Source organism: Chiloscyllium plagiosum, chromosome 26, assembly GCF_004010195.1.
Source record: "Chiloscyllium plagiosum isolate BGI_BamShark_2017 chromosome 26, ASM401019v2, whole genome shotgun sequence".
NCBI classification, from domain to species: domain Eukaryota; kingdom Metazoa; phylum Chordata; class Chondrichthyes; order Orectolobiformes; family Hemiscylliidae; genus Chiloscyllium; species Chiloscyllium plagiosum.
This window is the reverse complement of record NC_057735.1, coordinates 12,396,766-12,411,466: the sequence shown is the minus strand read 5'-3', so window position 1 is coordinate 12,411,466 and position 14,701 is coordinate 12,396,766. Positions and strand designations below refer to the sequence as shown.

At 37.7% G+C, this 14,701-nt stretch overlaps 1 protein-coding gene across 1 annotated transcript; it reads left to right on the top strand.

Moving 5' to 3' along the window:
• Positions 1-2,679: 2,679 nt before the first annotated feature.
• On the top strand, positions 2,680-14,115 carry LOC122563095 (ras-related protein Rab-7L1-like). The gene is made up of 5 exons (XM_043716523.1): positions 2,680-3,123; positions 8,513-8,584; positions 10,882-11,063; positions 12,921-13,042; positions 13,431-14,115. Exons 1-5 carry the CDS (start codon positions 3,003-3,005, stop codon positions 13,552-13,554), a joined length of 621 nt encoding a protein of 206 aa, XP_043572458.1. The 5' UTR covers positions 2,680-3,002; the 3' UTR covers positions 13,555-14,115.
• The last annotated feature ends 586 nt before the right edge of the window (positions 14,116-14,701 follow it).

The window sequence follows — 14,701 nt, the reverse complement described above, 5'->3', positions numbered from 1 at the left end:
AGATTGATCTCTTTCCTCATCATCTCCCTGGGACCCCCCACCTTACTGGTTAAAATCCTCCCGAGCAGCTCTGTTCCTGCCAGTATATTTGTCCAATTTAGATGCAATCCGTCCTTCTTTTACAGGTCACTCACTTCTACCCAAAAGAGATTCCAATGATCCAAAAATGTGAATCCTTCCCCCGTACATCAGCTCCTCAGCCATGCATTCATCTGCTCTATCCCCCTATTCCTGCCCTCACTAGCTCGTAACACCAGGAGTAATCCAGGTATTACTACTCTCGAGGACCTCCTTTTTAAATTCCGATCCAACTCTCTGTAATCTCCCTTCAGAATCTCAACCTTTTCCTTTCCTATATCGTTGGTTCCAATGTGGACAATGACCTCTTTCTGGCCCCTCTCCCCCTTGAGAACATTCTGCACTCTCTTGGAGACATCCTTGATCCTGGCACCAGGAAAGCAACACATCATTCTGATTTTTCGTGGCTGGCCACTTCGGACTAGAGAGTCCCCTAACATAATTGATCTCTTGGAACTTGACGAATCCATCGTTGCATTAGAGCCAGTCTCAATACCAGAAACTCTTTCATAAGGTCAGAAGTGGGGATGTACACTGATGATTGCTCAAAATTCCGCACTATTCATGAGACCTCAGACACTGAAGCAGTCTATGTTCATATGCAATACAGACAATCTCCCGACTTGAGCTGAAAAGTGGTAAATAACATTCTTGCCTCACAAATACCAGACAATGACCATCTCCAATAAGAGACCATCTAAACAGTACCCCTTAACATTCAATGACATTACCATCACTGAATTTCCACTAACAACAGTCTGGGTTGCGATATATGGACTAGCCATATAAGAGTCGCAGAGTTGTACAGCACGATAACAGACCCTTCAGTCCAACCCATCCATGCCAACCAGATATCCTAAATTAATCTAGTCCCACTTTCCAGCATTTGGCCCATATCCATCTAAACACTTCCTTTTCACGTACCCATACAAATGCTTTTTAAATTGTTGTAATTGTATAAATTAAATGACAATAAGATCAAGTCAGAGGCAAGGAATACTGCAGCAAGTAACTCACCTCCTGACTCCCCAAAGACTCTGCACCATCTACTAGTCAAGAGTGTGATGAAATACTCCCCATTTGCCTGGATGGGTGCAGCTCCAACAATACTCAAGAAGCTTGACACCATCCAGGACAAAGCCAACTGCTTGATTGGCATCATATCTACAAACATCTGCCACTGATGTTCAGCAACATAGTGTACACTATCTACAAGTTACACTGCAGAAGTTCACCAAGAATCCTTGGACAGCATTTTCCAAATCTATGCCCACTTTCATCTAGCAGGACAGGGGCAGGAGATACATCGGAAGACCACCAGTTGCAAGTGCCCCTCCAAGCCACTCACAATCCTGAATTGAAAACATATCATCCTTCCTTCATTGTTGCTGGGTCAAACCCTGGAATTCCTTCCCAAATAACATTGTGGCTCTATCTACAGCACGTGGACTATAGTGATTCAAGATGACAGCTTACCACCACCTTTTTAAAGGTAATCAGGGATGGGCAATAAATACTGGCCAGCTAGTGGTAGCCATGATCCACAAGAGAATGAATCGTAAAAAAATAACAAAGACGTTTTTATAAAGCAGAATAGTGAGGTGGGGAGGTTAAGGAAGATAATGCCAGAACATGAGGCTTCATAAATAAAGGCACCGTGCCAACGGTAAAGTGTTTAAATTCAGGGATGCCAGGCTTAAGAAGGTTGTGGAGGTAATGAGGAGTTAAACCGCATGGAGGGATTTGAAAACACGTTTGGAAACTAGATGCATGAAGCAAATTCGGAAAGGATAAAAGGAAACAAAATTATTGCCACAAGTTCACTGACGCATAAGGATTGCATGCTGACATTCCTTTGGCTTAATGAATAGAGGTAACAAGGATGTACTTTCCTGACTCAATTGCGAAGACAGGAAACACAGCTATTATGTGTTCCTCTGATCATATTCACTGAAATCATATGGTTATGCACAGACAAATATAATATTTAAATAGAAAGCAACTTAACGCTTCATGGATGTACCTGCAGGAGGCTGGAAGAACACAGCATCAGCGGGTGGAGAAGTCGATGTTACGGATGTAACACTTCTTGATTGCTGTCTTCTTCCTGCCTCCTGCCTTTCTACTTTGGAATCCAGCATCTGCAGGTTTTTTTTGTCTCATAGGTGCACCTGACTTTTGCAGGATGAGATTACATGGGAATTTCTATTCTTCCCACTACTGATTAGGAATTTGATTTTTGATTAGCTCATGTGCCTGATGTAACTTTTCCCCCCAATGGCATTCAGTCACAATATGTTTATGCAATCACTTCAAACAGGGGATAACAAAGAGAAGCTGGTGCAAAAAAAAAACCTGGAACTAACAAATGCAACCAACAACTCGCTTTGCACGATCTGATCTGCAACATCTGCACGCCTGACTTTCTCCTACGCCATTCATTCAGGCAGAGTGCAATACCCGCGACAGCCAGCGGCGGGGCTCATTCCCCACCGCTCCCTCCTTCCAACCCAGCCGGCGCGGTGACTGTTGGGAGCTGTAGTTCCGCCGGTCAGTGGGTGTGGCAGCTCTACGTCTCGCCTGTCGGGTGGCGGACTACGATTCCCAGGGAGCACCGGCAACACGTGACCGCCCTCCAAGCTGCGAGCGGAAAATTTACAACGCGTCCCGTCAAAAACAGAAAAAAAAAGGGCAAACGTACCGAGGGAGTCGCGACATCGTTTGTTTTGAGTTATTATTTCTCCCCTCCCCCCTCCCGGGTGTAGGGATGTGAAGTTGAGTGGTGGACGTGGTTCCAGTCGCTGGTGTAAAAAGGCGGGGGCAGGGAGGAGCGGGAGGCGATGTTGTCTCCAGGGCCTCAAGGAGGATGTTCATGACGAGCTTCTGTTGCTACATCTTCCTTTAGTCAGTGTCCCCTCTGCACCATGGCGAATGATTACCTGTTCAAGGTGCTGGTTATTGGGGACTGCACGGTGGGCAAAACCTCCCTGGTGCAGCGATACGCCAACGACAGCTTCAGTAAGAACTACAAATCCACGGTGGGAGGTAAGTGTGTGAGTTTTATTTTTGTTGCTGCAGTGAGGTGGACGGATGAGTTCTTAATTTCCAAACAATGTCTGTCTCTCTGTGTGTGTCTGAAGGTTTTTATTGTAAATCTCTCTCTCTGTCACACAACTTGGTCTTTTCTCCAATTACACTCGAGTACTGCGGTTGCTTCAAGTCTGAAAATAAAAACACTTTATTATCTGGGAGAAACTCATCGGGTCTTGGCATCTGTTGACTGACTGAGCAATGCTTAACGTTTCGAGTCCCTACACTTTTTTTTATTTTACAGATCTCGCCAGGCCTGCTGAGTTTCTCCCAGTAGGTTCTGGTCTTTGTTTCATGACAATAGCTTACTTAATTATCTTTTTGTAAATTGGTAACGTGTAAAGCTCTTCGGTCCTGGGTTTTCTTTTGATTTGTCTCTGTCTCCGGGCACCGTCCCTCTCTTACGAGGTCCACTCTTTCCACTACCTACCAACTACCACACCTCTACCAAAAGAAAAGGCAGAATAAATTCCGTTTCCCAGCTGCTTTTAGTTGTGACAAAGGGTCGCTGGATTCGAAACATTAACCTGAGTACACGTGACAATAAATCTCTATTGTATTCTCAAGTACTTTCAGTTTTTTGTTTCTTTCCTGGCTTAATGTCTTTTTGTAACTGTCTTAGTTTTTTTTTAACACTTTGAAGGAGGGTAACACTTTATTTCTGAAGCTTAGTAACTTTCCGTACCAGTCTGATTATATTATGTAATACAGAACAAAACCACTATTCCTAATGTGTGAGCTTATTGGGCTGTCAAATTAGACAGCACTGTTCTTCCTCTTTTTTGGCATATTTTCAATTCCCATTTTAAATGTTACTGTTAAATCTAGTCCCACTATCCATTTTAAGCAGTTATTCCAGATACTATAACAAAATAAACAACTTCTTCTAAATCTTTTCAAGTTGTTGGCCTTTCTGCTAGTGGGAATAATTTTAATTATGCTAAAAAATTCTCATGATGTTTTGAACCTTGAGTTAATAATATGATTAATTAAAAATGTAAAACTTACTGTCACTTTTGTAAACTTGCATTGTCTTTAAATTAGGTGTATAGAAGCTTAAAGTGCAGATGGAACCATATCATCTTCAAAGATTCACTTTAATGCCTACATGAGCAAAAAAAAACAATTTTCACCTGTATCAATGAAACTAAGTTTTAGACAATTTCCTGCTAATTGTCTTCTCTCATGACTTGGGATTTAATAATTTTATTCCCTTTCTGCTCAGACCTGTCTCTTACTCCTGTCCTCAATTGAGTTAAGGTATTTGGAACAAAATCATTATCTTGCAAATCTTGTACTTTTATCATTTGTCATTTCATAAGATTGATTAAACAACTTGAGTTGCATTCTGGAAGTGAAAGTCTGCAAATATAATAAAAGAACAGGTGAGATAGTTGCTTCTAAATAAGTTGGAGTTGAGTGTGTGGTGCTGGAAAAGCAGAGCAGGTCAGGCAGGATCCGAGGAGCAGGAGAATCTATGTTTCAGGCATAAGCCCTTCATCGGACTTCTGAAAAGTTGTATGCTAATCTCTGCTTTGAAAACGGAGCTATTTTTCTTGGGCTTTGTTTTTCCTTGTAGAAAAAAAGTTAAAATGCCAAGTTTGTTCTTGTTAACCTGCACTTTTTTTTGTCAAAAATAAAATGGAGCATGGCTTTGTGATTAGTATACTGATTGCTGTAGTGTATTTAATGACTTATGAATTCTGTACTAATTAACTCCTACTCAACTATTGAAGAATTTTAACCATAAGCATTCCAGATTGATAACCAATGAGTAAGCAGTTACTGGTAGTTTCCTTGGTAGACTACTATATTGTGCACTGTACCAAGTATGGAACTGATGGAAATTACTTGTCTGTCATGATTAACTGTAGGTTTTTAAGAATGTGAGCTATGTTTCAGCTGAATTAAGTTGCTAATGACTAGAATTATGCTTTTACACAATATGTGGGCAGAGCTACATTTGAGGAAATGGTTTTGAAGATTCAGTTAGGTTTTGACACTTTATTTATTTTTGAGTAGGGAGAAATGGGTGAAAGAGAAGCTTAATTGAACACAGTTGAGCAAAATAAGAACCTTAAGTTTTTTTTTATTCAGTTCATAAGGGCCATGATTCTGCAACAGGTATCTCTTTAAAATCTACTTAAGGCAGTTGGGGATGGGGAGTGAAGTTAGGCTAAATTGTTAACTTGCATTTGAGGATGTGGTTGACAGTTTCACAAAATATCACGTCTGATAACTAAAATTATGAGATTTGCAGTTTGGAGAAGCAGTTGAACTGATTGGAAAAATGTGGGTTAATTTGAAAGCATGTGTACTGCACTACCAAATCTAAGCTGACAATTTCATAACGGAGTCACCCTATTTTGTAAGAAGCTCTAGATTTTGTCTTAACAAACACACTGTTTTGTAATTTGTTTATGGTTGACATGTTTTTCTGTTGCCTGTAGTTCTCACTTTATCCTCCAAGAAGTGGAGGTGCCAGTGTTGGACTGGGGTGGACAAAGTTTTTAAAAATCATTACACCAGTTATAGTCCAAGTTTATTTGAAGTACAAGCTTTGAGTGCTGCTCCTTCATCAGCTGGTGTGGTGATTTTTAACTTTTTTTATTTTCAAGGAATTCCACTTGTCTTGGCATCTTTGTAATTAAGTTCCTTTTACATCCCCAGAAATAGAAGTAGTTCTGATTGTATCAAAGCACGGTAGTTCTCCAAGTCATTTTAACAAGAGAATTTAAAACTGAATAAACAGCTACTCTAACCTCAATGTGTTGTAGCTTAATGATCTTTGATCTTTTTGTACTTTTTTGTGAGCGCTGCAACAACTGCTACTGCTGGTTTTGTTTCAGAAAAACCTACTTCACATGGGCTGTATTTTAAAATCTACCTGCCTCTCTCTCAACAGTTTTGCAGCCAATAAGGCACTTAAGGTCACATGGATATTTCTGCCAATTTTTTCATGTCCATCAAAGATGGGCATTCTTCAGTTCTCAAGTAAGGCATAGGGTTTGAACTGAATGAAATTTAGATGGAATTTCCTTTAATGGAAAGAAGGAAAAAAAGCAAACTGCAAACAAATGCATAATCTGCCTTTGTCCTGTTTATTTCTGTGCTGAAAGCTTTAACTTTCCTCTGTCCAGGTGCTGAATATTAAAGATTAGATTAGATTAGATTACTTAGATTACTTACAGTGTGGAAACAGGCCCTTCGGCCCAACAAGTCCACACCGACCCGCCGAAGCGCAACCCACCCATACCCGTACATTTACCTCTTAAACCTAACATTACGGGCAATTTAGCATGGCCAATTCACCTGACCCTGCACATCTTTGGACTGTGGGACTGCAAACAAATGCATAATCTGCCTTTGTCCTGTTTATTTCTGTGCTGAAAGCTTTAACTTTCCTCTGTCCAGGTGCTGAATATTAAAGTTGAGTCTCAAATATTATTTCTCTCATGGAAATGTACTTGACTTTTTTAATCAAGTGCAACTGATGTCAGAAGTACAATAGGATGTTCAGTTATCAGTATTTCAACAATTACCTTGGTTAACTCCCTCCCTAGACTTAGCCAGATTTTGAGGGTCCAAGTGCTACTCTAAATTGAGCAAATCGAGAATGATACTTCAAACCAGCATGGAAGAAAATTTTCTGCAGGAACTGCAGTTTTTACACGTTAGGCCGGCCTTTGGTTTAAGCAATCTTCTTGGATAAAACTCTTCTTACAGCAGAAAATGTTTTTTGTCACAGTTTATGGGTCTTTGCTTATGCAAATGTAATTCATTAATTATAAACTACTTTGAACTATGGTTAGAAAACAGTTGTGGAAGCATTCATTCTTTCTTCTTTATATTCAATGCTGTACAATTTAAATATACTGGGGTTATAAAATCATGAGGGACACGGATAGGGTGAATGGCAAAGGTCTCTTTTTCCCTAGGGTGGGGTATTTATTTCTCTCTCTCTTTCACAATATTTAATCAATTTTGCACCATACATTAGAGCAATAAACTAAGGCTTTGTGAAAAATACTGCTTGGGATTTGCTTAGACTATGCTACTAAGGCTCAGTCATTATTTGGCTAAAAGGTAAGCTTGATATGTCTTTTTTCTAATAACTGATCAAAATCAAAGATGAGCAGGACTCTTCCCAAATTTTATTCAGACATGATCATGAATGAGATTTTTAATAGGAAAATAGAGACAGCTAGTGGTGCAATAAATGAATCATAGTACACTGACTTTTGTCAGACCTGTTCATTTTATGTACCACAATTTACCTTTTTAATGTTTTCTATACACAATACTTTTAGTATTAGATGCCTATCAATTTATGGACATTAGAATTAAAAAGCTTTTGGAGTGTTTAATCCATTCTACATTGGCTGTTTCACATTAGGTGCTATCTCTGTGGGGAAAGGAAAAACTGAAGTGGCCTATTTTACTTCTGTGGAATCAGAAACAAAATTCCCCTCCCCTCCCCAGACTAAGAACATGTAAAGGCCTTCATTGCCTGGTATTAGTTTTTATCTATTGATAGACCTGAAACAGTTCTTTTGCTTGGGCCATTAATTTTTAGGGAATGCTGCTGTCTTCAGTCTAACCATAGTAATGGCACACCTCTTTAGAGATTAGTAACCTACAATGAACTTGCATTGTTTTTTTGATGTGAGTTTGCACTTTTCCTGATTAGAATTTAATCTGCTGTCATGTCAAGGGAATTATCAGGCATCGTGCAACAAAATTAGCAAGCAGGTAAGTCATAAATTTCACTAAAGGATTCTAACCAGCAGCCACTCGAGAAACCATTGTATTGCATTACTTTTTTTAATTTTTAAACTTTTTTTTCCACTTGGTGAAATAGATCTTGGTGTGTACACAAGGGTTCATGTCTAAGATGAGGGGATCTTGAACCCAGAGCCTCTAGATCAGAGGGAGGTACGTTACCCACCATGCTCTGTCAACTTTAGTGCAGCATTTCTAAAAAGTCAGTGGCACAACATTTAACAAGTTAAACTTTTTCTTCCCTTCGAGGGTATCTTTATTTCCATCAAGAATACCAGGATCAGAGTGGAAGTTTTTCATCAATTCCCTAATGAAATGTTCTGCTCAGGGATTTAAACAGTGTATTCAAACATAGAATCTCTAACAGTAAAACCTGGATTTCTGCACCACTCTGCATGTGTTCAAGTTGCTGTCAGTTTTAAAGTAGTTATGGAAAATGCAGACTGTGTATTTTTGCCATAACAATCAACATCCATGATGTATCTTTGACAGTAATTAGATTTTTGCTAAATTGTTAAATATTTTACAATTGTTTTAGCTATCTTTATTTCATTACTTTCAGTGGACTTTGCTTTGAAGATTATACAGTGGTCTGACTCGGAAACTGTTCGACTCCAGCTTTGGGATATTGCTGGTAAAAGCTTATTTTTTTTTTTGCTTTCAACCAGAAACTGTTGAAACTTACAGCAGAGACTGGTTTTAAAGAATACATATCTATATTTGTCTTGGTTGAAATATTTGTACAAGTAAACATAATGAGTTGATTTGGAAAAATAGTACAACACTTGTTCAAAATAGTTCACTTTATATATTAATGATCTGGACATAGGGACTGGGGGCATTTTGGCAAAGTTAGATATAGTACTGACTAGGTTGGAAGGCTACAGAAAGACTTCCACATTTTAGGAGAGTGGTCTAAGCAATGGCTGAAATTGAATGTGAGCAAATGTGAGGCCTTGCACTTTGGCAGGGGGAAAGAACACAGGAATGGACTATTTCTAAACAGTAGGAAAACTCATAAAGCCAAAGTACAAAGGGATCTGGGAGTATTAGTCCAGGATTTTCTAAAGTGACTTGCAGGTTGAGTCCATGGTTAAGAAAGCAAATATAATGTTGTCATTTATCTAGAGGGCAGGAATATAAAAGCAGTGACATGCTTCTGAGACTTTATAAAAAAAAGCTCTGGTTAGGCCCCATTTAGAATACTGTCCAGTTTTGGGCCCAACACCTCCAGGAAGGACATACTGGCACTGGAGTGTGTCCAGCAGAGATTCACATGGATGATCCCTAGAATGGTAGGCCCAACATATGAACAGCTGAGGATCCTGGGATTATATTCATTAGAGTTTAGAAGATTTGAGAGGAGATCTAAAAGAAACTTACAAGAGAATTCATGGCTTAGAAAGGGTGGACTCTGGGAAACTGTTTCAGGCAGGGATACTAGGACCCATGGGCACAGCCTTAGAATTAGAGGGGGTCAATTTAGAATGGAAATGAGGAGATCTTTCTTCTACCAGAGTGGGCCTGTGGAATTCATTGCCATGCAGTGCATTGAAGGCTGGGATGTTAAATGTCTTTAAGGCAGAGATTGATAAATTATTGATCTCGCAAGGAATTAAGATATATGGGAAGGTTGTGGGTAAGTGGCATTGAAATGCTCATCAGCCATGATTGGTGGAGTGGACTCGATGGGCCGAAAGGCCTTACTTCCATTCCTATTTCTTATGGTCTTATAACACCAAGCATTGTCGACTACTACCTGGACTGTTAAGTATAGACTTGTAGTACTGCTTTAAATCATGGTAATAGTTCCCCAAGTGAACTGCTTGAGTTTTTCAGTTGGGAAAGAAACATTGGCTACGATTAAAGGACAAATGGTTCTTGTGGAACCCCACGTCATAAAAAGATCTTGCTTTAGAAATAGTGTTAAGTTTTTTGGTGATGTAATCTTATTACTATCAACATATCTTTTAAAAGTTCACACTTTAGAGACTGTGTCCCCAATTCATCAATCACATTACAACAGATTTGCATTAACAAAACATGCATTATAGCAGATAGACCAGTGATCTTGAAAACAAGATTTGTGTTGACAGAAGTAATCGTCTGACAACTATGTAAAGCTTTTTGTCTTGGAAATTGTTAGGGCAATGTGTTTTAACAAAGAAAATGTACATCAGTTGCGCTCATGATATTATTTTCTAGAATTTCTTAAAACTATTCTGGGAACAGGATTACTTCTTTACTTGCACTGATTCTATTCTCAGCATGAAACTGACATGGTAAGACAAAATCAAATAGAAAACAATTACCCCTCTTCAGTTATTTGATTTCTCACCAAATAGAATGAGGCTAAGTATACTAACCTTTTCTATTCTTAACTCCAGAAAAAAAATAGGCCATCAAGCCCGCTGTGCCTTCAATATGATTATAGTTGATTAGAAAATATCATTGCCTTTTTTCCACACAAGATCTATAACCTTTGACACCATTGATAATCGAAATTTATCGACCTGTACATAAACTATATATTGTCAGAGCTTCCATAGACTTATGGAGTAGAGACTTTTGCCAAATATGGAAGTGATAAATTTTATATTTTGACCTAGTCAAAAATAACACTTTTCCTGAATGAAAAGACTTGAGTGAGTGATGCAGTAGCTTTTGACAGCAGAACGTTCCACATATCCTTGGACATGCAGCATGTGTTCCCAGTAGCATGTTCAAAGTGAGTTTACTTATTGGTGTCTTTTTAAATAAGAGTTACATACTCCTCTGAACAAATCTATTTGTAGCTTTTTAGGTCGGCAGGTTTTACTGCTTTTATTTTTTTCAAAAGAACAAGATTGCCAAAATACCACAGGAGGTGTAAGGACTATAATTCAGCACCCTCCTTTGTGAATAGTTTATTAATTTTCCTTTTATTTGAAGGCCAAGAACGCTTCACCTCCATGACCAGACTATATTACAGAGATGCAGGAGCATGCATTGTTATGTTTGATGTGACAAATACAGCAACCTTCCGGAATTGCCTCAAATGGAAGCATGATTTGGATAGCAAAGTTGCTTTGGTGGATGGAAGCCCTGTGCCGTGTATTCTTTTGGCAAACAAGGTGAGTTGAAAAAGATTTTATGTAGTAATTGTGCTACAAGAATTTTTTCTTTTTGAAAGAGACATCTAAACTCTTTGGATTGTGATTTGTCTTGAAGCAAACAGATATTGTTCTAAGTTGTATAATGCCTGGATACTAGAAGTATGGCCAGAAACTCTGATTTGAGCATCATTTTCTCCTTAATATCTCCCCAATTCACTTTTTACTATTAAAATGAATGAGCAAGAGCAGAAGATTCAAAGAAATAGAAGATTCTGAAACTTTTCTCCACGTAATTTTCTCTCAACTCCTTTGCAGAATTCAACCATGATAGTCATAATCTGTAAAGTGAATCTGTTTGCCATAGTTTTTTTTTGACATTACTATTTTTTAATCCTGTTTGAAGCTTTATTCTACACTAAGGTTTAATATTAGCATTTTTAAACAGTGGAAAGAACCTTGGGTACTTAACAACTGAAACTTGTTGGTTTATCAACTTATTTGCATTTAATATTATGGAGAACAACATTGGGAGCACAATCTCATAATTTCAGTTGCATGATCTTTTGAACTTTGAAGAAAATTGTCTTCAATTATATATTTTTTTAAACCAATGTTTTGAGTATTTTAATTTTTTTGGAATAGAAAAAGTTCTGACTATTCAGTTCTCCAGTATTTAAGATTTGTTTGGATCCCTTTAGATCTTTTGTAGCTTTCATTGGCAAGTCCCAAAAGTGTTCAAATCTTTTCTTCAATCTCTGCCAAACAGTTGTCTTATTTCTGATGTGCCTTACAAGGCACCACGTTAAATTACATCTCCCATTCCTGAACCCAGCAGTTTAATTTATTCATAAGCATTTTGTGGTCAATCTGCTTATACAGTTGCTTGCAGCACTTTTTTCTGTGGGCTGCTTCCAGGTAGAGTTAAGTAATGTGAATAGCGAGCAGGAACTGCTACCAATCTCCACTAATGTGTAAACATGACTTGCTGCTATTATCTTTTGAAGTAAACATTATCAAAACTAAACAGTTGGACAACATTTTTGCCTGTTTTTTAGTTCAAAATTCAGCTTCAGGTTTTTACATGAATGGATGGTTTTATTCAGTCAGGTTTTTTATTTTTGTCTTGCTGTGTTTTGTATACACACTTGGTTTCTTTTGGCTTTGAGTACATTCATTTGCTGTATAATAACAGCCCAACATGTTGGAGCTCCCCTGGACTGAAAGTTCAGGGTTTATTGTATTGCCCAAAGATGGGCATATGGGAACTTGATGCCATTCTCAACAAATCAGAAAAGGGAACTGCTCTTCCTTTGCACTGTGATTTGAGCAATGTGGTGGTAGATCTTCGTCCCCTTTGCCGAGCAGGTACGTGATCCAAGGAGGCTTGAATTTCAGGAAGACTGTTGGTATTGAATTGAGAAGTGAACTTCATACTAATAAGGAACCACCAGGTGGTGCTACCCTTTTGTGAAACTCTCATCATGAGACAGTACTTTAAACACCATGAACTACAAGAAAAGTTAGCAGCATGATTTAAATTATCTTTGCATTAATTAACATTTTCCAACACCATTTGGGAGGGAAGGGATGAATTAATCTTAATGACCTGGTTCTGAGAACTTTATTTTTAAACTCCATTTTTCCTCCCCCAGCAAAGAAGAAATATTTTCTGCCACTAATAGAAATTCAAGCTTTCATATTTCACCTTCCAATCTCCTAAGTTTTATTTAAATCCTAGTGTTCTAGAAAATGGTACTACTTGCTTTGCTAACATCTATAAAATGAAGCTTCATTTGGATAATGCTTTGTACTTTGAAAGTGGATTTTGTTTTCATGCAGCAATTTTTTTTCTTCCTTTAACCCCCCCCCCAATAGTGTGACCTATCAGACTGGGCAATCAGCAGAAGTGAGATTGATCTGTTCAGTAAAGAAAACCATTTTGTTGGTTGGATTGAAACGTCAGTGAAAGAAAACAAGAATGTTGCTCAAGCCATGAGGTATGTTGTGGAATAATTCCATTTAAGTTTTTTAAATTTAATAAACTTGCAGGAAATAGCAAATGTTACATTTTGCTGCTTTGAACATCTACAAGGACCGAAGTAGGCAATTCAGTACAACAAACCTGCCCTACTATACACTATTTTTGGTTTATCAAACCCTTCAATACAAACTATGCCAACCTCCTAACCCTGTATGCCATTGGCAATCAAATTCCATCAATCTCTACCTTCAAACATACTCATTGAGCTTCCACAGCCCTGTGGGGGATTTCCAAAAGTTCACCTCCCTCTGAGGGAAACAAGTTATGTAATTTATTTAAAATTCATTTTTTAGAATTCTGGACAATTTTTAAAAATTAATGCAAAATTTCATTTTGTTTTTCAGAGTATTAGTGGAGCATTTGATGTCAAAGCCTAATTTGGGACCTCCCAATCAAAACCAAGGGGATTACATTCAATTAAAAGATATGCCAAAAAGTGAACGTCATTGGAATTCAGCATGCTGTTGAAAAATCATAATGCACTACTGTGGACTTTGTATGATCTGTCTTCTAATGCATTTAAGTTAACTAGTTTTTACCAGACAAATTCTGGAGGAGTCATTGCACTATTGTGGTTCTCATTCATGTAAGTTTAATACCTACATTTTTTTGAATATTAAATGAACAGATTTTTTTATCAGAAGCTTTTAAATTGGTTAGTGCCCTAATTCTACACTAAACGAGTTCTTCCTTTATGTAGGAATAAAAATACAACTGGTTAGTTCACTTCCAATAGAAATTGTTAAAGGTATGGACTATTGCAAACTTGGCTTAAATAGTGTACGGTTGACATTTGATATTAATGTGCAAACTCGTCTTTATGATCAAAGGTCTCTAAGAGGGAAAAGTATGAACTGTGCAAGATTTGTGTTTTGGTGATGAACTGTTCGTGTCACAAATGTTTACTTGTGCCAATGCTTCTGTTCCCTATTTTTTGATTTGTTCAGTATTACAATCTGCATAATTCCTTTGCTGTTGTATGGGGTATCCTGTAATGACATGCTTTGCATTAAAAGTAATATATCAGAATTGTATTGCAAACATTTCTCAACAGAAATTTGGCAAATCCTAGGGAATCTATAAACCATTCGATTTGTGTTCTTAATGGTTTTATTAATGTAATATGGCAATATATAATTTCTATTCACTTCTGGAAAGCATCAAATTAGTAATTGTCTAGGCAACAATGATGACATAAGGCTTACAGGAGTTTTCATTTTCTATGACTAAATATTTGTTTGCAGACTTCCTGAAATTCACTTTTGTGAACATAAATATTCAATCCAGAAATACTCCTTTTTAGACCAATAGTGTATTCAAAATTTTTTTGGCCTTTATCACCTAAAATGCAACTCTTGAGAATGAATTACTAATCACATGCTGACATTTGTCATCTCTTTTTGTACCACTGTATAAACCAGTTATTTTGCATGCTGTAGTTCCTAGGCTTGATACCAGTTTAGGAATTTGGCAAACCCTGAATTGGGTTTTTGATTATTGAAAAGAGAAATCTGAATTCTCAGGTAAATAAAGAAGGAATTTTTTTTTTTTAATTGCCTTTTATTTTGTAACTTTTGAGCAATGTCTATTTTTTTTGAAATCCTGTCATTTTCTG

Bases quoted from the DNA above. Each gene is read 5' to 3' on its own strand.
- LOC122563095 (XM_043716523.1), top strand. From the start codon at position 3,003: ATGGCGAATGATTACCTGTTCAAGGTGCTGGTTATTGGGGACTGCACG. The intron at 3,124-8,512 runs GTAAGTGTGTGA...CATTACTTTCAG, and splicing joins CTACAAATCCACGGTGGGAG to TGGACTTTGCTTTGAAGATT. The intron at 13,043-13,430 runs GTATGTTGTGGA...TTTGTTTTTCAG, and splicing joins AATGTTGCTCAAGCCATGAG to AGTATTAGTGGAGCATTTGA.